Source organism: Lissotriton helveticus, chromosome 10 (assembly GCF_964261635.1).
Source record: "Lissotriton helveticus chromosome 10, aLisHel1.1, whole genome shotgun sequence".
NCBI classification, from domain to species: Eukaryota; Metazoa; Chordata; class Amphibia; order Caudata; family Salamandridae; genus Lissotriton; species Lissotriton helveticus.
The window spans coordinates 922,635,477-922,660,136 of record NC_136071.1 but is presented as its reverse complement, the minus strand read 5'-3'; the positions used below and the strand labels follow the sequence as shown (position 1 = coordinate 922,660,136).

Genomic DNA, 24,660 nt, shown 5'->3' with positions numbered 1-24,660 from the left:
CGCCGATTTTTGTTCAGCGCGCTAGGATTGGCTGAGGATACTCCAATTCTAGGATGGTTTACACATTTACATTGAGAGTTCTTCCCACTGCCTGTCTACACCCCTCCGCAGACCCGCCTCACCACCTTGAAAGGGGTCTGGATGTGTAGATTTCGCCGGCACTTTAGTAAAAATCCCGCAATTTTTACGAAAGTGCCGATTTCGCGGGCACTTATGTAAAAATCGCGGCATTTTTACTAAAGTGCCGATTTCGCGGCAAATCGCGGAATCGCGAAATCGCGATATCCTGGAGGGTCTGATTGTACGCCCCCCTCTTATCATCCTCTTTTTGTTCTCAAATATTGCAAACATTCCAGTGTACTGCTTTCGATGTAACCTCTGCAAACCTTTTCAGACTGAAATGCTCGCCAAATAACTATTTTAAGATGCTGAGGTTTTCAAAGCAAATGCATTTTAAATAAATTGTAATTTTTTCTTAGCTGAACAAAAGGTAGCTTTACTTATATCACATATAATTAAACAGAGTGAATTACACAGTACTAGTAAAATTACACTATTAAACAAGCACCTAATAAATATGAGATCTAACAATGATTCAATCTCTCTGCTGTGCGCCCAGTACTCACCCCTCTTTTGTTTTGTTTCATAAACTGCAGGTCACAGTGACATTGGCACATCTAACTAACAACCATCTATCTCGGCTTTACTCTTTAACAACCTGGAAATAACTCTACAGGAACTGACATACAACAAACTATTAGAAAGAACAACATTCCCATTAAATTAACACATATTTCCCTATATTAATCCAACACTAATTCTTTTTGGCTTCTGGAGTAGTATGCTACTCGCCGAAAAGCGACTCAATGCCTCGTCACGGGTAGTAAGCGCTATTCAATTATTATTGCAATTTTTAATTCTGCATTTTACAGTGATTCAGGCTCAGTATCCTGACTCATTCAGCTGCCCTTTCGTCTTTAGCAGTGTGGCATATTATTCTCCACCGGCAGTTATCAGTGGTTTGAGTCTAAAGGTACACAAAAGTCACCCAAAAAATGATTGTGGCACTACAGTACTACGAACATTCAAGATAGTCACTAGGTAAGAGACTTATTGCCCCTAAACTGAGATTCCACGACACCAAACTCTAGCTATTCAGAGATAGATGTGGGGCAAAAACTACTTAAGAAACCTCTGGCTCTCCCATTTAGTAATTGTTCCAAGCATCAAAGGATGAAAGTATGAGATACAGTTAAAAGTTAACAACAAAAAATCCAATCAAGTAATCATTGTATAAAAACAGTATGCATATAATACTTATTTTTCACAATAATGCAAGGGAATTAAAATAGATGTGACCATTTCTTATTTTTGGATTCGGGAACCTAAAATCAGTGTTACATATAGAGGGGATTAACAACAAAAATAATGCAAACATGCTCAGAATTATATTATGAGTCCCAATAAGTCTACCTGGATAGCTTCTAGGTTCAAGTTTGCTGTGAAGAAAAACCTCCAAGTGGTTTTAGGCCCTGCAGTAGGCCAATGAGAATGTCTCCTAAGTGGTTACCTATAAGATGAACCCCTAGGGCAAACTTTTTCGAGTTGAAGCAGGTGTCAAACAGTGTTGATAAGAAACTGCATGACTTCGCTTCAGTTTCTTGGGTGCTTGCAGTGAAAGTTAAGAAAAAGCCCAGAGTAAGCTAAGAGGCTACAGGGGATCAAGTCTTCAAAACAACTTAATGTTCCGTCTTGTTATGGTCTTTATTGGTTTCTCAGAAAGTCTCACAATAGGGGTCGAGATGCACTAAGAATTGATTCACAAAAAGTGGTTGCAATTGTGCTCCTACACATCAATTCCATTGTTTCTAACCAACCTATGTACTATTATTGGTCGGTTCGCTAAACTATCATTTGGAATGGGTTGCAGTTCGATCTGCCGCCTCAATATTCATCAGGTAGGTTACAAATTGCGACTTTAGCACACTAATGGAAAGGGGGAGGTAAGACCACCGTACATCCTCCCTAGTCAAAATACTGCATCACAAACGAGTACAGTAGCTCCAACTATAGAAAAACTGAACTGTTCCCTATTTACAAGTTTTTAGATATACCTGAGTTCCCTTCTATTATTAAAGGTGACTAGCAGCCCGTCCCGACGTTGTCCGGGTATGAATTGCTGCCGGACAGTAGTATATTGTTTTGTAGGATTTCGTTTTGATAGCATTTCTTATCTCTGACAGGCCTGTGAAATGCTCCGATTCACAGTGCACTGCTGATGTACTTAAGAGTGCGCGTTCAGTAGTGTGTGAACTCAAGTTTCCCTACTTTATTTTTCCTTGCAATATTATATAGCGCGAACTCGACAACATGGCATGAGCACAATTTACATTACAGAAGAACACATTCATTTGTTGTAGGCACGGGGAGACAAAGCGATTTGCCTGGAATCACAGGATGTTGAGCTGATGCCGAGATTCGAACGTAGCTCCCCAGCTCTAAAGTTCGCAATTCTAGAACTTGTGGCGGGAGGTGTGTCTAAAAGAGTATGTTGGTGCTGGCCATCAATGAGAGAGACCTGTGCATTTTTCAAATGGGTGGTGAAAAAATATGAGGATGTTGCTGGAGATGTGGGCCGCCGTGCCACCAATGTACTTACCGGTGGAGGGTAAACACCCATTATTCCGCATCTTTCTTTCCTCATACCGTCACTCCGCATACTTTCATTACGAAAGTACCATGACTCCGCAATGCCATTGTAACTCATGGCATTACATTTTATATGCTTTTACCACGCATACATTTACAACGAAATTCGTAGTAAATGCATGAATGGTAAAAGCATGTTTTTTTTTTAATGTTTGGATAAGGTAAGTATGGGTATAGGGGTATATGTTTTGGGGTACTGAGGTATATGTTTTGGGGTGTTTGGGTATTTTAAGAGTTCAGATATTGTTTTGGGTTATGGGGTACAGGGGTAGTTTTAGGGTTAAGGCATAGGTATGGGTTTGGGGGTACAGGGGTATTTTTAGGGTTCAGGGCTAGGTTTGGGTTTTGGGGTATAGGGGTATTTTTAGGGTTCAGGGGTAGGTTTGGGTTTTGGGGTACAGGGGTATTTTAAGGGTTCAGGGCTAGGTTTGGGTTTTGGGGTACAGGGGTATTTTTAGGGTTCAGGGCTAGGTTTGGGTTTTGGGGTACAGGGGTATTTTAGGGTTAAGGGGTAGGTTTGGGTTTTGGGGTACAGGGATATTTTTAGGGTTCAGGGCTAAGTTTGGATTTTGGGGTACAGGGGTATTTTAAGGGTTCAGGGCTAGGTTTGGGTTTTGGGGTACAGGGGTATTTTTAGGGTTCAGGGCTAGGTTTGGGTTTTGGGGTACAGGGGTATTTTAGGGTTAAGGGGTAGGCATGAGTTAGTTACTTACGATTTATAGTTACTTGAAATAACAGTAACTGGTGTTTTTATAATTTAGAACTGTAAGTTTTAACTGATGTTGTCACCTAATTATAACATACTTTTAACCTTTAGTTTTTCAGTGATTTCAAAGGTTTTTTAAATGTAAAGTGACATATTATTAAAATTTCTAACTATAACATCACTTTAACCTTTGTTTTGTTTGGGTGAATGTTTATGTTTTTCAAACATATAGTAAGATGCTGATTGCCTTGGGCATTATGGAGCTTGGCACAGTGCCCTACCTCCCACAGCACATAGCTTTCTGAACCCACTCCTAGCTGGCACCCAACCACCCCACTGTGCACAATCTACTGCTTTCCCTGCAGGCCCTCACAACATTAAAAAATGTCTGGTGGTACCCCTGCCCCTTCTAGGGGCACCATCAGCAAGAAAATATTTAGTAAAAAGAGAGCCCTAGGGCGTTATGTGGATCTCCTTGTGAAAGAAGTGTTTAATAAATTAGCAGCTCCTGCTGCTCATTTATTAATCATCATTTATTTATTTGGGTGTCCTGGGGTCACCCTGTGACACTCACATCTTTCATTTTTCTTTTGGGGCCACAGGGGCGTCCCGGGGCCCCTGCAGCCCCAGCCGGATCTTCCGGTGACACCCTTCATGGGTGCCAGTGGGAGCCGGCATTTCTTTATTAAGTGGGTGCCCTGGCTCCATTTGGGTGACATAGGGGGAGCCCCAGGGCCCCCGTGGCCTCTGCCAGTGGGTATCCCGGTGCCACCTAGGGCACCCACAAGGCACCTTTCATTGGGGGCCGCATTGAGAACCCCATCACCGTGGGCAGCACCATACTGGGGTGCATGTGGGAGCTGGCTTAAATTCCTTTGCTCCTTCCCTGGCAGGAGCAGTGTTTTTTTAAGCTGTTCTCTCTGGGCAGGAGCAAACTCCTGTTCCCCATTTGGGAGATTGTGGTCAGTGTATGCCCACACTCGCAAGGAAGAAAACTAGTTTCCTGGGTGATAGGGTCCACAGGAAACTGCAAAATATCGGGCCCCAGGTATGGAGTTCCCCAGAGCTCAAAAAGGTTTGCATAGGGGTCCTAAGATGGCTAGCGCCACATCTTTGTTGATGTGGTACAGCCGATCATCTCTTCTCTTGAGTTCTTTCGGCTCCATGGATCCTACGCAACATGAAATATTAAATACTTTTTTGCCTTCATTTTTTGGAAAACACTGTACAGGTTTACACTAAATCACAAAAAGCACACTTTCTGGACCAAGAGCTAGCTTTCTTCAAACTTTTGTGTAATTATGTTCAGAAGTTTTGGCAGTATCACTGTTCAATTTTTATATGAAATAGGGAATGGGGAAAATGTGTTTTGGGACCCACCCCTTTTTCCCCAGCCTCTCGCTTAATAGATCACCCTGGAATTTTACCGGAAGGTGGTGAGGCATATGTGACTTTTTTTTAAAGTTTCATAAAGATTTTTCAAACTGCGCCAAAGTTTATTTATTTATTTTATTTTAATGTTTTATAGAGCCCGAACTTGACCCGTGAGGGATTTCAGAGCGCTTTACACAGTTACACGGTAAACAAAGCAACACAGCAAGATAACAAGGCAACATAAACTCAAGTGCAGAAATATACAAGGTTTGGGGCGGGATAGGGTAGCTGAGGAGCATAGGAGACAGTTACAGTGGGATCAGTAAAAGCAGAAACAGAAGCCCCACGATTACATATCAAGGCGAGTTGGTAAACTGCAAAGAGCCAATAGTTATGGATTCGATAGACACCCTGTGGTAGGTGCGAGCATGTCAATAGCCTTGGAATTTGCCCATGAGGAAGGTTTTGGTCTCCTTCTTGAAGCGTGATAGAGAGGGGATTTTTCGGATGTTAGGCGGGAGAGAGTTCCAAATTCTTGGTGCTGCTCCGGAGAATGCCCTATTGTAGGTTCTTGTTTTCTGAAAGCGAGCAGGTTGGAGCAGGAGGTTTCGAGCGGACCGGGAGTTCCTAGTTCCTCCAGACATCACCAGTTTGGTCATAAGAAAACAAAAAATGTTTTTCCTAGGGGAACATAGACTTAACTAAAACTACTAAGTGGATACCATCACTGGGTATTACAATGAATTATATAGCTACTATTCTAAAATTTACATCTGCTTACCGTTACAGTACATTGGTAGTTGATATTTTGGAGTAAATATTTTACAGATCAATATCTTAACCCCAATATTGTGGTATTATACCATAAGCAATGACAATCGGCCAAAATGGGTAATAACGGTAACCTGTATTTTATATAGTGTTTTCCACTGCAGCTTTGCCGTTTGTAGGATGAGCAAATAACAGATGATAGTATTAGCCAAATAATTTGAACTGAATTTAGAGACCGCAGAAGGTTGCCAGTCTGGGACTCCCTTGTTTGAATTCAAACTTGTTACCTTCAGAGAAGATAACTACAGTTATGAGCGGCAAGTTAGAATAGAATGCATAACTATTAAAAGGAAAACCTAGTGAATAATTTCAAAATAAGTCTCAAACAAGCATTGGCAAATTCAAAGGTTCTTGACAATGCGAGATGTTTGAGCTTTGTCAACGTTAATGTGTTTCATGCATTGCTAAATAATAAGTACGCCCCAGGCAGATATAGAACCCAAGCACCCACAGCTGATGCATTGTTACTCCTTTGTGTAATCACAGGCATAAACCCTTGTGTTGGTACCACCCCAGGAGGCACTTCCCAAGTGAGTGCAGGTGGGGGAGACATTGCTCATGCGTCTCAAATGGAGGTGGACGATAGGTGGCGCTTCAGCGAACAGCAAGTGCAGGACTGCTATAGAGAAGAGAGTCTTAGTGAAACTGCCATAGAGAAGAAATGACAAAGGAAGAGAACTGCCATAGAAAAGAGTAGATGGAACAGTAGCGAGGAACATATTAGTCGGATGTTATATTTGTTAGTCAGGCAATCAAAGTATTATATATAACCTTGCATCATTCCATCTGGGATTGCCATCACATAACAAAATCTAAATATGGCTTGGAAATGCAGTGTACGTTTTTTAGGTCAATCCTAGCAGCGCGCATGTGCTGCTTTGCGAGGCTTCTTGTGTTACTCCGTGTGGGTGTGACTCCTCCTACACATTCAAATGGCTTTGGCGTCTGTCTTTCAAGAATGAAAGCATTTAATGTTCACTCCCACAGCGTTTTGCTCTCTGGAGCGAGCAGCGGCGCGCAGGGTGGCAGCTGCATTCCTCGTGGGTCAGGTTACCGTACTTTGTCTTTCGCTTGCAATCTGGTCTTTTATTGCCAGCGCCTACTGCGTTCTCCTGTTGTCTGAATCTTTGTTTCCCCGTGTGTTCAAGGTGTTTTTCTGGTTTCTTTTTGTGGTTTTCTGACCAGGGAAATCACACAGTATGGATGCTTTTAAGTTGAAAGCAAGAGTTGTTAATAAAGCGGACATTTCACAATTATAAAGCATGCGCACTTTCAGAAGGACATGCAGCTCCGGGTATTTGGAGGGAACCCGCCTTAAGACACAAGTAACGAAATGCCACTGAGGGGATTAAGGCTGATTTTTAAAGGAAACGTGGATACAATTAATCCAAGCTATGGATGCCCATTTAACTTAAATTCTTCTCGGGTGGATGTGGCCTTTCAAGACATGTTGACTTTCCCTTTGATGTTTCATCTGCCAGACGCTAGCAACAACGCTGGGGCTTTTATTATTTTTGTGCATAATTCATAGAAAGGAACACGATAAAAACCTTGCATCGATGAAAACGGAAGCAACTGTTGCCCAAGGCATGAGGTATTGCTATTTTTTATATGTTGAGCATCTGTTTATGTGACCGTAAAAGTTGCTGGAGTGTTTCACAGTTTATATTTAATTTTTCTTAGGTTGATCCTAGGCAGCGCCTGCTCTTTCCTGTTTGTCCTCCCTTTGCCCTCCCATCCCTGTTTTTTCTCCCCCTGTCTGTTTCTCCTTCCCTGCCCCCGGTCGTCACTCCCACCCAATCACCAAAGGGAAAAGCTTGCCTATGGGCGAGACCTATTGGCTTTGCCAGTGCTTGTTTAAGTGTGGCATTGGTCAAACCCACTACAGCATACAGCAAGGGGGCAATGTATCTGCCCACTTCAGTCGTAGCCAAGGCCTTTTTGATTTTACTAAAATTATATGCATAATGTACTTGGTGTAGGGCTTACAAAGAGACCTCTTCAACCACTGGTCCGTCATTCACACTTTTTTCCACTCTCTGCAGCAATGGGTCACACTTGAGCCACTGTCTAACTTCACTATGAGTGGAAACATTCTGCCCTTTCATAAGGAGCATGCTCACAAAAGCTAGTCCCTTCAGTGCGATAGACTAGGCAATGTGTGTTTTTTGAGACCCAAACATATTTTGCTTCCCGACATTTTTTATGGGATTAAAGAGGGTTCAGCAGCTACCCTAACATTAGAGTTTTGAAAAAAACATGAAAAAAATAAGGAGGACCAACAAATACAAAAGGTTAGGCGCCAAACATATTGGCTTTGCCAGTGCTTGTTTGGTTAGCCTTGACAAACGTTTGAGTGCCCTGTGAATGTTTCCTCTTTTTACCCTGATATATCATCAGAGCTATGAAATTGTCAACGCTCTGCAACTTTATGCTTACATTTCAGTATGTAGGTGTGGGCGACTGCACCTATGTATACACTCACATATAAATATATGTACACGATGTAGAAATTCAAAAGCAGTCGTGTATGATACATTACGGAAAATGCAACATTTGGCACATGAAAGTAATTTTAAAATCAAGGTGCTTGAGGACAGTGATCATGTTATGTTTTTATAAGAAACATGAAACCAATATATGGAAATGATCTCATGTTAATCCAGTGCTGAATTTGAGCCTGTGGTTTCCGGTGCTCGGCACTGGCATCTGTCAACACTAGTCCTTTTGACAGTCTGCCACAAGCTGGCGCTGTCTGGCTAATTTAGAGATGACCACAACAACAGGTAATAATTAATTTAATTTACATTAGAAATTGCTATTACCTTCTGCCAACACCATTTTTATGGCCTTGGAGGCTTGGAATAGTCTGAATTGTCATGCTTGCAGGAGTGCAATGGTTAGTAGTTGTGCTGTTACTATCTTTAGCAGCACTGATGGGGCAATGGGTGATGTAAGCTGCAGTGGCCTCCTGACGACAGCTCTGGCACTTATTTTTTTTTACAAATTAAGCACTGCGTTCATCACCCAGGAAATGTAAACATAGATTTGGGGTAAGCTTGGTACATGTGCTAGCAAGAGGATGTTTGTAAACAAAGAGATGAGAGGTGGCTGTGTTTTAAAGTTGAGTCAGTAAAGTGACACAGGTGCGATAACAAGTCCACGCTGATGAAAGAGATAACTTGATACATTTTTCTACAGCTGAACTGCCGCCCACCCCCAGGGCCTCACCTGGATACCTGCCTTGATTGTAGGATAGTCCTGCAAAGTGCAGTTTAGCACAGAATACAGCAATTAGGGCCAAGCAGAATATGGGTGCTTTGTACAAGCATTAAACGAAGTGCACCAGAGTCTTATTTAGCCAGTGTAAATTTGACATAAACTGGTCCCAAACAAATTTGATATTTGGCAATATCTTGTGTTTTTTAGTGCAGAAAGATGGGGAGATTGAGTAATTTGACCAGAATCACAGGATGTTGAGCCAACACTGAGAATAAACCTGGTTCCCTAGTTCTCAAGTCGACAGCTCTGGCCAAAATGCCACATGATCTTCAGTTGTGAGGGAGAAAATGAGAGGGACATTTGGCTAGATAAGAGAAGGGTAGAGGAGTTACAAGGCATAAGGAGGAACAGTGTTTATATACGGGGCAGGGGAATTATGAGTTATGGGGGACTTACTGTGATTCCAAATTAAACCTGAAATCAGGCTCAATTCCACTCACTGATTATAAAATGGCACCATGTGTTTACGTGTGGAACACAAACAGCAATAATCAAAAAGTCCTGTTTGCTTGTGATTTGGTATATTGACATTGATGAGTGAGATTGAATAAGGGGGTACTTTACCATCCTATATATATTACCTTGAGCCTTTACGAGACATCTGCTTTCTGACTGTTTCCTACACGACAAGACAGTAGGAATTTAAGAATAACCCAACCCTGATGAAGTCTGCATGGACGAAACGCATTGGCTGGGCTGATGTGCAATTGTAAAAAAAAATAATGAAGCAGATTTGAATTCATGTGCAAGACTCCTGAAGAATGTTATTGGACGTTAATTGTGGACATAGCACAACTTGAACTTGTCCTAATGTTGATAATGGAACTATACTGATTTTATAACTGTATGCTACTTTTCATTGTGCTATTGTTGGTTACTATTTGTTACAAGGTGTAATAGCTCTGATTGCATGACTGCTCATATTGATAGTGGCGGACCCAGAAGCAAAATACCTGTAGATCACCAACTCCTAAAAACTGCAGGAAAGCAACGAACAACAGGCGTCACACAAACATATGGGCGCCTGCTCAGTTGTTGCATCAGCTTTGCGTTTGATACGGTAGACTGCATACCAATGCAATATACCCATTAATCAGAAATGTTTCTCAAAGAACAATATGGCGGGCTATTGCTACATACCACTACCTTGATAATGAAAGATTTAGGACCCTACTCATAAAGGTGATTTTGGTCTTCCCGCACAGCTCTAGATTTGCTTGTGGTGGTACAGGTAAATAGCTTTCGCCAAGGGGAATAATATCTTTCGATATCTGAGATAAATAGGTAGTTCCCTTGATGTGTAAAGAGAAAAAAGGCTCACCCCGTTTTATATCTATTATTAAGGTCTTGCACCACGTGTAACTGGGCAGCCTGCAATCCACTGTAGTCACCTGCTGTCACTTATGTCGTGGATCCACACTGGTCAGCAACGCAGGTCAGAGTTGCACATTACAATTTCCTTAACCTAACCAATCCTACCCAAGCTAACCTAACCTACCTTTGCCTACTTATACTGGTTTATGATACACTAACTACGCTAACCTAACCTGGCCTAATGAAACTTGTTCTCACATAGTTATTGTATGTTGAGACACTAGTATACTTTCTCAATGAACAATACAACTATAAAGAGACATTTTTTCGAACATGAAGGTAAATAGATGTATTATATAAATTCAAGCCTATCACAGCTCACAAGGGACACTGCCCAACATATACACATGAAAGCAAACATTCAAATTAGCTAGGACAAAAGAACCAAGCAAGAACATTTCATGCAAAGCATGATACAAATTAAATGAACAACACCTATCATAAGGGCTGTGATGGGTTCCGACCCTCACAAACCGACGACCAACCCAACATGGCCGCCGTCGACGCGGAACCCGGAAGCGGGGTCAGTGGTCTAGCGTCGCAGGGAGGACAACGCGAGGAGACCGGTGAAAAGGGCGGCGGCCGGCCGGCAGGGAATTCAGCTGTTCTGAAGCGGGAAGGAGAGCAGGACGCGACCGGAGCCGAGCGAGAAGAACAGGAGAGAACCCCGACCCCGAGGAAAGAAGAAGACAACGAGGAGCCTTGCACGGGAGCAGAGCGAGAGTCCTGCACCAGCAGAGAGGAGCCAGGAAGAGAAGTCCGCTCATGGAGCACTGCGCATGGGACCACTTTACTCCCGGATGGCGAGGAGGCTTGGTCTCCGAACACCATGGCCCAGGAGGGTCGTGGGAGCAGGCAAGTACCGGCTGCATGCTCGGGGCTTGTCCAGGGGTTGTGGGCTTGCACGTTGAAAAGCACCATTGTTTCCCACACTTTAGGCACAGCACGATTAGGACTTGGTGACGGTGCCCTTTCCCCTCCCTCTTATGTTCATCGCTTAATCAGAAACAGTAGTCTGAGCCCGTTTTTGTTTTCTTTCTTTTGGGTCCACGCTCGCCTGCCACAAGGTAGGAGCCGGGAGCAGAAGCAAAGGAGTCTTCAGTGAAGGGCCCCACATCCAACCCCCCCCCCCCCTCAACCTGTGTTCTTGTTATACTCTGACTTTTCATAAGCTAAAGAAAGCATTTTCTTTGATATCTACCTCCTTAAAATAAAACCAAACCTACAAACCTTACATAGCCTTGAGACTACTTCAGTGCTAGAAAAGGGCCGGGTGAACAAACTGTTGAACGTGTCACGACCACAGTGGTGTCAGAAGTGGGATAAAGTCTAGGAAAAGACAGAACCCCCAACATCATGGAAGCGATTATTACTCAGCTAGCCAAAGGGCAACGTCACCTACAACTTGTGTTTGAGGAACAAACCAAGCAAGCACAAAAGAAAAGAGAAGCATTGCAGACAGCTCTTAAAAACCAGGCAGCTCTTCTAACCTCAAACCAAAAAGTTAAAGATACCGCAGTCCTTCGCCTTACCAATGCTATTTCTAGTGCAAGAGTCCACCCTAATGTACCCAGCTCGGTCCTCCAGAAATTCCAACAAGTGGATGACCCGGACTATTTCTTTGTTAACTTTGAGAAGGTTGCCTCCACAGCCACCTGACCCCCGGAAAGATGGGGACAGTACATTGCGCCCCTACTGTCAGTCGAATTACAGGCCGCCTACCAGGCCGCCGACCAGGCAGGGGTCACCAGCTATGCAGACATAAACAAGGCCATCCTGGAACAGATAGGGTGCGACCAGGAGTATTATCACTCACGCTTTAGAAAAGAAAAATGGACAACAGGCGACAACCCTAGGGCCTTGTACTACCGGATAAGGGATTTAGGAAACCGCTGGTTACAACCTACTGTTTCTTCTGTGGGTGAGTTCACTGAGAAAGTCTACCTTCAGCAGTATTTAGAGGCCGTACCGTTTAACATCAAAGCATGGATTAAACAACATCCTAACTTGACCGTTACCCTTGCAGTAGACTTGGCCTGTGCATTCCATTGCTCCCCTGAGTTTAAAGCTTCGTCCCATAAACCACAAACCAAGGGTGCCAGTCAGACCCCCAGCCACCCCCATAGAACAGAAGGGTCAAGCCTTCCCACAATTCCAACACCGACAACCCGTTCCAAATCCTGCCCTAACAGGACCCGAGTGGTTCTACTGTGCCGAGTGGGGACACATAGCTCGTGATTGCCCTTCCCGCCTTCCCCCACAGGTACCCATGGAAGTGGGGTATTCCAGAGGGAGGGTGTTGTTGGCGGGAAAACCCCCAGAAAGGTATAGGTAGCATATATATGTGAACGGAAAGCCAGTGTTAGCCTTCCTATACACAGGATGTCACAACACAGTAGTGGATCGGTCCCTTATAAGGGATTCCCAGCTGGAAGAAGAAGAATGCATACAGGTGACCGGTGTACATGGAGACAAAAAGCTATACCCTTTGGCTGAGATCTTGCTAGCTATAGACCGAGAGTCCTAGTTAAGGAAGGTTGGGGGTAGTGCCGAACTTCCCCGAGACGGTTCTGTTGGCAACAGACCTTCCCCGATTCCATGACTATCTACAAGTTTATACCACATCCCCCCCAGCTCTCTGGTTAAACAGTGCCCCTTTCTATGGAGAAGAGATAGAAGAAACGTTCCCCAAAATCCCAAAAACCCAAAGTGAAAAAAGGAAAGACTGAGCCATGTATCTACAGTCTGAATAAATCTCACCCACTTATATCTTTACCTCTCCAGAGACATTGCAAGAGTCAGGACAGAGTTTTCGGGCGGCCCAAAGAGATGACACCATACTGCTCAATGCCTGGAACCAGGTACAGAAAGACCAAGCAGATAAGGTAGGCCCCTTCTTCTGTGTGAAAAAGGGACTTTTATATAGGGTTTCCCAGGAGGGGGATAAAAGGAAAGAACAGTTGTTGGTACCCCGATTGTACAGGGAAAAGGTATTATCCTTGGCCCATAGCCAGACAGGGGGTGGGCATTATGGGAAGGAACACACCCTGAAATACTTGTTACCAAAATTCTACTGGCCAGGCGTATACCAAGAAGTAGCCAGATATTGTACATCCTATCCCCGTTGTCAGTTGGTCAACGCTCCATTCATTCTCAAAGCCCCACTTCAACCCCTTCCCATTATAGATGTCCCCTTTAAAAGAGTGGGGATGGACCTGGTAGGTCCCCTAATCCCCTCATGGCCACCAATACATTCTTCTTCTGGTCGATTATGCAACCAGATATCCAGAATCCATACCTCTCTCCTCCACAACCACTTCAGAGGTAGCCCATGCAATGGTTACGTTTTTTTCCGGGTTGGGTTCCCTCAGGAATTGTTAACAGATCAGGAAACCCTGCTTGTGTCTTGCTTAATGAAACAGGTATGTGTCATTCTCAAAGTAAAACAAATACGCACGTCAGTCTACCACCCTCAAAAAGATGAGTTGGTAGAAAGATACACTTGCACTATCAAAACCATCTTAAGAAAAGAGCATAGATAAGGCAGGAAGAGATTGGGACAGGCAACTTCCCCTTGTCTTATTCGCAATTAGGACACACAAACAAAAGTCAACAAGTTTCTCGCCCTTTGAACTTCTGTTTGGGCGACAAGCTCCTAGACATGGCATAGATAAGTGGACAGAGGAAGAAGATGAAGGCAAACCCCTTCTTCAATATTCAGCCAGTTTGAAAGATACCTTGTCTTCCCTATGGGAAGAGGTGCATCGGAACATGGAGACTGCTCAGACCAGACAAAAACAACAGTACGACCGTCATTCACGTCTTACGGAGTTCAAAACGGGTGACCAGGTGCTGATTCTTTTACCTAGCTCACACAAAAACTATTAGCTACATGGCAGGGTCCCTACAAAATACTGAGTAAGGTAACACCAGTAACGTACAGAGTAGACGTCCCCCATAAAAAGAACGAGGGGCAGATCTATCATGTAAATCTCCTCAAAGCTTGGGAGGAACCTCTTCCAGGTACTTCAAGCTCAGACAACCCCATACACCACATCACCATAGATAAACCCATGGAAGTGTCCTATGTTCCCCATGGATGTAAGGCACAAACCCCCATCCAACTAGGACCCCAAGTGACAACAATACAATGACAACAAATGTTGGATCTTTGTGCGAAATATGCTACTGTCTTGTCAGGGAATCCTGGGCGGACCACTTTAGTAGAGCACGACGTTGTCACAAAAACAGCCCAACCTGTTAAGCTCAAACCATATTGTATTCCAGAGGCTAGGAGAAAGGCGGTTGACCAGGAGATACAAGCAATGTTGGAAGCTAATATAATTGAACCTTCCAACAGTCCCTGGTCCTCTCCAGTCGTACTCGTCCCAAAACCTGATGGGAGCATCAGATTTTGCATTCATTTTTGCCAGGTAAACGCAGTGTCAAAGTTTGATGCCTACCCAATGCCAAGGGTGAACGTACTAATCAAAAGGTATGGGGAAGCCAGAGTATTGACCACCATAGACCTAACCAAAGGCTATTGCAGATACCATTGACTCCATCCGCTAAGGAAAAAACTGCCTTTTCAACCCCCACCGGACTGTACCAATTTAAAGTCCTACCCTTTGGCCTCCATGGGGCCCCACTACTTTTCAGCGACTAATGGTCACAATACTGGCCCCCCATGACAAATTTGTAGTAGTCTACTTGGACGACATTGTCATGTATAGTCCTAATGAGAAACACACCTGGTACACCTGGAAGCGGTGCTTCAAACATTAGAACAGGCAGGTCTCACTCTCAATCCTAAAAAACCCACTTTCGGAACAGAACATATTGAGTACCTAGGATCAGCGAAGGTTGCATAAGGCCACGGGTTACCAAAATAAAAGCCTCCTCCAAAATTCCCCGTCTCCTGTAAGAAAGATGTCTGTTCCTTCCTTGGGTTGGTGGGGTATTACAGGAGATTTCTCCCACATTTCTCTGAAATAGCCAGTCCCGCACCGATCTACTCACAAAAACACATACAGGGAAACACCTTCCTTGTCTGGCCGTTCAAGAGGAAAGCTTTCAGAAACTGAAAAAGATTCTGTGTACCCCTACGGTACTTACCTGTTCAGATTTCAGGAAAACATTTGTCCTCCAAACAGACGCCTCGGGAAGGGGTCTCGGGGCTGTCCTATCCCAACCAGATGACTCCAGGCACTTACGCCCTATTCTATATCTCAGTAGAACATTATTTCCCAGAGAAACCAGATACGCGACAATTGAGAAAGGAGGCTTAGCACTCAATGGGCAATGGAAGCGCTCCAATACTATCTTCTGGGACAATCATTTCTTGTATTAACTGATCATTCTCCCCTTACTTGGCTATCTTTACATAAGGACTCTAACCCTAAAGTTTTGCGATGGTTCCTTGCATTACAGCCCTTCACCTTTGAAGCCATACATGTACCTGGGAAACTCCAAACAAATGTGAACTATCTCTCCAGATTTCCGGTTCTTGAATGGCCCGACTGTCCATTCCGAGGGGGGGGGGGGGGCAATGTGATGTGTTCCGACCCTCACAAACCAACGACCAACCCAACATGGCCGCCGTGTACGCGGAACCCGGAAGCGGTGTCAGCGGTCTAGCGTCGCAGGGAGGACAATGCGATGAGACTGGTGAAAAGGGCGGCGGGCGGCCGGAAGGGCGTTCAGCTGTTCTGAAGCCGGAAGGAGAGCAGGACGCGACCGGAGCCAAGCGAGAAGAACAGGAGAGAACCCCGACCACGAGGTAGGAAGAAGATGACGAGGAGCCTTGCATGGGAGCAGAGCAGGGGTCCTGCACCAGCGGAAAGGAGCCAGGAAGAGAAGTCCACTCACGGAGCACTGCGCACGGGACCACTGTACTCCCTGACGAAGAGGAGGCTTGTCTCCCAACACCACGGCCCAGGAGGGTCGTGGGAGCAGGCAAGTACTGGCTGCATGCTCGGGGCTTGTCCAGGGATTAACGGGGCACCGTTGAAAAGCACCATTGTTTCCCTCACTTTAGGCACAGCACGATTAGGACTTGGTGACGGTGCACTTTCCCCTCCCTCTTATGTTCATTGTTTAATTAGAAACAGTAGCCTGAGCTCGTTTTTGTTTTCTTTCTTTTGTGTACACGCTCGCCTGCCACAAGGAAGGAGCCGAGAGCAGAGGCAAAGGAGTCTTCAGTAAAGGACCCCACATCCAAACCCCCCTTTCAACCTATGTTCTTGTTATACTCTGACTGTTGATAAGCTAAAGAAAGCCTTTTCTTTGATATCTACCTCCTTAAAGTAAACCAAACCTACAAACCTTACATAGCCTTGAGACTACTTCAGTGCTTGGAAATGGTCGGGTGGACAGACTGTTGAGCGTGTCCCGACCACAGGGCATACCATAAACCGATACTTGTCTGTGGCATTAAGAATTTAAATCTGTTCTGCAATATCTGTGACATTTGTACCATTCTAGTGCTGGTAAAAGTGCCTTAATCTTGGAGGAATACTGAATGATTGATGAGGTTGAATGTAGCCAAAAAGAGAAGGTGCTCATCCAACCACTCCCATGCATGGGTTGGGAGTTGGTTAGTTAGCCGAGCACTTTCTCCTCGTCCTTCAATGAGATAACTCTTCTCCCCATATTTCCATAGCAGTCGGAAAAAAAAGCATTTGTAAATTGGCCCTAAAACATCTAAAACGGGAAGACAATTGGAATATTATGTGAATATCCATACACATTTAATCCAAATATAAAAGGACAGTGCCATCATTGCAGTTTTACTAATAGGGCCTTGGAAGGTTTCGGGTGATATCACAGCGACATTTAAGAACACGTGAAAGAGTATACATGTAGTACTACTTACTGTACTCCTAAATGCTTCTGTGATTTCACCTCACAATTTTTATTTGAATGGGTTTTACAAATAAAATCAATGTACCTATTAGAAAATCATCAAAAATCACTTACTTCTACATTATGGAATTGCGTCTGGAGAAATGACTCTCCATACAGCATCAATTTGTGATTATGTCTACACATATGGGTAAGACATGACAACCCTTAAACTTCGTATAGACATGTATATTTTTAACTGCTCTTTTACTCCTGCTTTCTTATTAACCAAACCCATATATCTGTAATCAGTGACGCTTATTTCTAAGAAAATGCTTTGGAAAGATGACGCAATGCAGCATCAACATTTCCAGCCCCGAAAGCCCATTGCACACTCTTCTAACAGCTGCACAAAGCAGAATATCCTCCTACCTACCAATGACATTATTACCTCACTTATTTCCTAGCAGCATGGACACCAGTCTGGCTATGTGCTGATAACTATATGATTTGGCAATATGATCCGTACTTGCCATAAAAGAGAGTCTCTGTCATTCTAAAACATTGGTTAAATAAGAAACTTTTCTTTTCTATTTAGTTGGAGATATTGTTTACTACGCCTGTCTTTCTTGACTTATTTCAATCAATTGGGTATCAATTGGTAGCATAATGTACAGACTGAAGTCCCCTAGCAAAACCACTATGGAACAAACAGTTTCAGGGCTAAGGTCCACAGTACACACATCCATAGTGTGGTAGGATGATGCTCTCTAACTGATAATTAGGATATAGGGCCATGATAGCATCTAAGCAAATTGAGCTACAACACAGTCATGATGCTCATTTAAAGTTATTGCTTTAATTAATGTATGCCACAAAGGGCAATTTTGCTGGGAAACGCACAGTTCTATGGCATTTCCACAAATGTTGCAGGAATTGGTTCGGTCCTTTCTGGCTGAACAATCGTTCCAAGTGTCCGTGCCGCCGTTCTACTCGCATGTACATGCTCTGGGTAGAGGGGTTCCTCAAGGCTCCATTTTGAGCCCCCTTCTGTTCAATTTGTATGTGGGACCTTTGGCGCAAGTGGCCAGAGACAGAGGGCTGACCTTGGTGTCGTACGCCGATGACTCCCAGTTGGTAATTGCCTTCTCCAAAAAATGTAGGACCAATCTGGAAAATTTTAAGGAGGATCTAACAGCTATCTCGGCTTGGATGAAGGTTAATTACCTTCAATTAAATGCCAGCAAGTCCGAGATCTTGTTGTATGGGAAGGACCAGGGACTCTGGTCAGAGAAATGGTGGCCCGACCATTTAAAGCCCGCACCGGTACCGAAGGAGATGGTGAAGAACTTGGGCGTCTGGTTCGATACCGGTCTAACATTCGATAAGCAGACAAAAGCCGTAGCTGCTGTCTGTTTTGGGCTTCTAAGAAGGTTGAGACCCTTGCTTGGTTTCTTCCCTCCCGGAGTACGTCAGACCATCTTGCAGGCTTCCATCCTGGCAAGGCTAGTCTATGGCAATGCCTTATATCTTGGTGCTAACAAAGCTAGCATCAATCGCTTGCAGAGGGTCCAGAACGCAGCCGCACGCATGTTGGTGGCTCTCCCTAAATCGCACTCTGTGGCCCAAGTTCTTGTGAAGCTGCATTGGCTGCCAATCGAAGCTCGCATCCAGTTCAAGGTGCTCTGTATTGCGCACAAAATCTTGAGGTTTCAAGCCCTAGAGGGGCTACTGGGCCTATTGAAGCCTTACCTGCCTAGCAGAGCCTTACGATCGACTAATCAAGGTCTGGTCTGTGTCCCTCGTGTTAGGAAAGCAAGGGCTGGGGGGCCGGTCATTTGGCCTCTTGGCGGCCAAACTGTGGAATTCTCTTCCAGTATGCAGTCGTGCCATTCCCAATCTTTTGCCATTTCGTAAGTCCCTGAAGACCTGGCTGTTCCCCACTCTATGATATCCCATGCTTGCTATGTTCTCCTGCTCTGATTAGGCTTCTGGTTGCGCTGGGACGCCTCGTTGCTGAGGCAGCCATGCGCATTATAAATCTTGTAATACATAAATAAATAAATATGAAGGGGTTCTCTTACTATGAGCAACTGCATCACTGAGCTTCAGATGTTTCCAGGCAATTCTCTCAAAGACACATTTCCCTTTATGTGAAATCCTGTAATTGCATACACTAATTTGTGAGTATGTCTACCCATATGGGTAAACCACGACAATGCTTGAACTTCATATAGATATGTATATTTATAACAGTTTTTTTCTATCCTGATTTCTTATTAACCACACCCATATATCTGTAATTAATGACCTTTGTTCCTATAAAATGCCTTGGACAGATGAAGCAATGCAACACCTAATAGTGAATCCTGTTGTTTTGCCAACGATTTACAGAGTCTGTTCTTCTGGAGAAGTGGTCTAGTAATAGACTGACATACTGCATAAAACAAGAACATTACAATGGTTATAAAGGGTATCACTATACAGAGCATATCCTTCACTGTAGTTCCTTTATAGAATCGCCCTACAGAGCACAAGCAATGCAAACCCCAACAGATCCCTTACTTGCAGTAAACCAGCAGAGATCAAACTAACTCCCTATGACCCAGCAAACATCAGTACTATTCTTCATATGAGAAAAGGAGTAAGTAGCCAGCTGTTGTAGATCATACAACATAAAGTCTGAATGGTACTGTGGATCTTTTGGTAGACTAGTAGACTGTAGGATCATCATCATGGGCTGGAATATAGATACATGTTGGGTCTAAAATTCATATTAGGATAAACTTAAGAACTCTTTCAGGGAACTCCATCCCAAAGAACCTCTCTTAGATGTTTTGCTTACCAGAACATGAGATACAAATTGTTATCAACTTTTCAGAAGAAATAGAGGCATTTATTCAGCAAGACAAGATCCAGAACAGGACCGTGGATGTGGCAAAATTCACAAAAGGAAAGGGCAAGGCATTTCTTATGGACCATGGTTCCTACTTTCCAAAGTCCACAAGTTCAACAGAGTTCCAGCTCATAGTTTGTAAGTTTGCTGTCGGCAGGAGGAGGAGGCTGCATGAGCAGAGAGTGAGAAAGTTTAGAGTGAGTCTTAAGAAGTACCTGTGCCAAATCAGGAACTTGTAGCAAAATGGTTAATGAAATCTGGAAACTATGGCAAGGAAGATATAAAGGAGGGAAGGATTGAAGAAAGCTGACGGACAGAAATGGTTCATGTGAAGCAAACAAGTCATATTGAATCCAATCACACAAAGGAGATTACTCTTTCACAGTACTTTAAAGCTGTAAAGGATTTATAGAGAGCCATTGTATCTGAGGAGCACCTACTTTACCAAATTGAAGTGTATTATATGTATATTCCACTTTAGGTATGCACAGAATAAAAGGTATTCCTCTGTGGTCCTAACTACTGACTACGTGAAGCAAGTGGCATTCAGAAGAAAATAAAAAAGTGAAGGGAAGCTGTAATGGAGAACAGAAGTACATTTTCATTGTGCAGTTGGGATGTGAGCTTCAGCACCTGTTAAGTTAAAATGAGTTCTACACTCTGCTCTGCCAAGAGGACAAGCATATCTCATAGAATTCAACAGCATTATGGCACCCTTACAAATACTAGATAATGTGTTTTCCTGTGCAATACAGATTTGATGGTGATTGTCAGAGCATGGGATATTAATTTGGAAAAGGGGTACTCTCACCAACTTAACAAGCATACTGGTTAAAACTTCACACAGTTCTCAGAAAAAGTCGGCTAAGCCCGAATTAGCAGGTAATTTCTGAAAGAAACATGTACTAAACCCAAGCAATACCAACCATTTCAAAGTGAAGAAAACAATGTAATCAAATTCCTAAACTAATTTAGGAAACACAAAGAAAACAGGAGGCCATTCAATTGGCCCTGGGATTGCCTTTCCAGTCTTTAGATACCAGCAAGTGTAAGGAGACCTTTGTCATCCTTCTTTCAGCTTTACAGCATTCTTCTATATGCCAGATTATTTATTTTTAAGTCCAGGAATGTGGAGGTGGTGGTGAGGTGCCAGACGTATCTTGTGGCTTAGCTAGTAATTGGAGAATACCCCACTCCCAATCCTGACTATGTTCTCATTATATCTCTGCTTCCCTTTTCAGCACTTCTTCTATTGGTTTACTGCAAACCTTTCCAAGAGTCGCTCAGCCAAGAAGGCCAGCCATGCTCCAACAGCAGGAGAGCTGGAACTTTCCTTAGCAACTCCCCTATGGAGATGAGATATCCTACTTTTTGTCAGTACCAGCACCGGTTGCTCTTCAAGCTGGGAATGGAAATGGAGCCAGAAGGTATAGGGCGGCCTTGGGAATCAATGGTTGCAGTTTTTGACATCCCCTTTGGCATTTTTAAATCAAAGCAAAAACTGTGAAAGTTCCCCACTGTTTGCTAGCTGCTCCTGTGCCATTCACAGATAGCAAATCTGTGCTAAGTGGCCATTTGCTAACAACACCACTGCCTTCCTAAGCCCAGTGGACAAGCATTGCCAGGGCTGGTTGTTAGGAAGTCAGTCAAGGATGTGTACTGGGAGTCTGAATAAGGGCAGAAAGACAAACGAGTTCAAGACTGGGTTGCTCACAAACAGCAATTATGACACTTTCTTTAAGTTACTTTTCCACTAAAGTTATCCAAATCTACTTTCACTATTGAAGTAGATTTTCAAAAATAAGTGGAAAATAACTTCAAATCATTGCTCCACCATTCTTCAATTCTTAGATATGGAAAAGTGGTTGTATTCCCTCTAGGCATGTTTCTGAAAAAGACATCTTTACCTATATAGTGAAAACTGTTTTTGAGAATTTTCATTGTGAGTCCATACTATGTTTTAGATATTAAGCACCCAGACCTTTGGCTGTACGAGGCAGTCTTTAGGGTTGACTTACCTTATATACTTAAACAGTATTTTATACACGGCAAAGGCACTTTCCCTGGCATGTGTCACTGCAGTATGTTTACACTGCAGCCCAGCCTAATGGTGCTTTCTGAATCTGTGTATCTGTACCACATATGTGGGTGGTGTAAATACACACTTCTGCCCACATATGAAATTTGACTTCCAGTGCAACTTCTGCACCTCCTGGAAAGTTAAATCAACCAAGTAGGTAAAAATCAGAAGCTTTTAAGTTTGAGGCAGCGGTAAGAACTTGCAAATCGGTCTAAATGCAGATGGAATATGGTAAATGGTGTGAATTTGCAGATTTTCCTTCAAATGCTATCTTACACAAATGTTACTCACAAGGATCCAATGAAACAACATTGATATGTTGCAGTGGGAGTGGTAAGAGATGGTAGAAGTCAAAATGTTTTCTAGGCATGCAACAAATGTTACTTGAAGAATAATTCTTGCTTGCTGACAATAGGAAACAATTGCTTGGCTTTTCAATCAGAAACTGTTACTCTGCCCCTTGAAAAAAGAGGAGCTATTTCAAGTTAGAGGTCCATCAACAATTGTGGAAAACATAAGGTTTACTTTCTGTTATCTCTCTCTTTATTTCTTTCATTCAGTCAAGGCAGAGTTGACATTAAGTAATGAGTTTCAAAACTGAGATATAAAAAAATCAAAAACATATCACAGGCCGTTTGAATGGTAGGGATGTTTGTTCTAGCAAGGAGAATTAGTGGGAACGTTGATATTGTGGACTCTTCAATTAACAATACTATTTGCTATTTGAATAAAACATATTTTAAACTAAAAACAATAATGTGTCAATTCTTAACTGTCATTAAAAAACAGAAATCCCCTCTTTTTTTAATGTGTTTAAGTGATCAGATTCAGGCTTGATTGACTCAAGATATGATATAAAATAAAATGGAGACTGTGAAGACCATTAAGGATGAAAAGGAATTATAAATGTTCATCATTCTAACTGGTCAATTGTTAATACTCACCAAATGATCTAAATAATATTTTAACCTGGCACTACTACTATCTGGGGTGGCTATCTGAATCACAAGAACTGACAAATACATTAGTTGTGGTCACAATGTAGTTTCTTTGTGGTTGAATGATTACTTCACATATATGATTTTTTTCTTATTCCCAAATTGCTTCCAATTTGAGCAAAAGAGCTTTTAAAGTAATTCTCACCCATATTATATAAATATTGTCTAGTTATAGTGACCCACATCACAAAATCTCAGATAGATGAACATACCCGTAATCTGTCAAAGCGGCAGCCACTGTGATCTTCAATATCCATCTCCAAGATCCTGACTTCAACAACTTGAGATGAATCAACAGTGACTGTCCACATGTAATTGACATTATGTGGATAGTTTCTTGGCCATAGTGGAGAGGCGATTTGTCCATTGGTCCCCTCAAAATCATTTCCAAACACTGAAATGAGGGAAGCGAGTTAATGCACACCTTCAATAGGTATCAAAACATAGTACATAATCCAATTGTAAGCTATTTGTTGTAATTTTATGCAGAGCAAAAGTGCTATATCATGATGAACAACTTAAATTCATAAAATGCAAAATGTAGAAGTGGAATATTGTGCTGTGCTGGTATATTCAGATGAATTAATTGTTAGATATATTATCTAACCAATAATACTAGAACGCTTGCTTTACAAGAGCCCTCTCTTCTCTGCTGGGTAGCTGGCAACTCAGATCACTGCATTTTCGATGACACCAATGTCCACCACTACACCGGAAATAGCAATTAGTGATATTTGTAGAGAGTGCCTTCTTATTGTAACGTTATGCTAGATTGAATTGCTTTTAAATCACATTTTACGCAACAGGTAGAACCTCTGTATACATGTACTTCTATTGAGCAAGTAGCTAAATATGTGGCTCATATCTTTTTCAGTAATATAAATAATGTTGTTATTGACTCTACAAACGATTTACAGTTTGGTTGATGGATTAATGTATGTTAGTGTGACGGAGTACATTAGCTCGTCACCATGATGGACATCCTCACCTCCATATTGGAAGATGTCCAAAGGCCCCAGTGACATTTCTCTACATCAAAAGGAGCTGCGGTCATGGTGGTTACTATCAATGTAGGAAAATTTGGATGATGGTACCTCCAGTAATGACGGTCAGCTGTCAAACTCTTCATACGTAATTTTCTTCTTTGGAACCCAAATCACCAAAGGGGGAGTTTGTTGTAAAAAATAAAAACAATTAATGACACCCTGGGAATTTTCTCCAATGACATGGGGTCATTATTGATTTTTTTCTGTCCCACAATGCCAGGTTCTTCCTGGTGGAGGTGGGCAGGAAAAAAAGCCATTTAACCTTCCACATTAAATAGGGCAAGCAATAGAATGTTCTTCCTCTGATGGCCCCTGCTCCTTTGGGCTGTTGGAGGATCCATTCTATTGATGGGGTGAACGGTGGCTCTGTTAATGGAATACTTATGGTTGGGCGGGCAGAACAAGGGTTTTGTATGCAAGGTACTCCATTATGGTTGTGATTGAGTACCCCGTCCACCAAACACTGAATCAGGCCCTTAATCTTTAGAAAAAGCATAGTTATCAAATGTTAATAGATGTGA

At 42.9% G+C, this 24,660-nt stretch overlaps 1 protein-coding gene across 1 annotated transcript in view; it reads right to left on the bottom strand.

The window, feature by feature from the left end:
- The window catches only part of CUBN (cubilin), a 1,583,269-nt gene that overhangs the window by 617,228 nt on the left and 941,381 nt on the right, over positions 1-24,660 (bottom strand). The window contains exon 38 of the mRNA XM_078663578.1: positions 23,306-23,487. Within this exon, the coding sequence (XP_078519704.1) occupies positions 23,306-23,487 (182 nt within the window). The remainder of the gene's footprint in view (positions 1-23,305; positions 23,488-24,660) is intronic.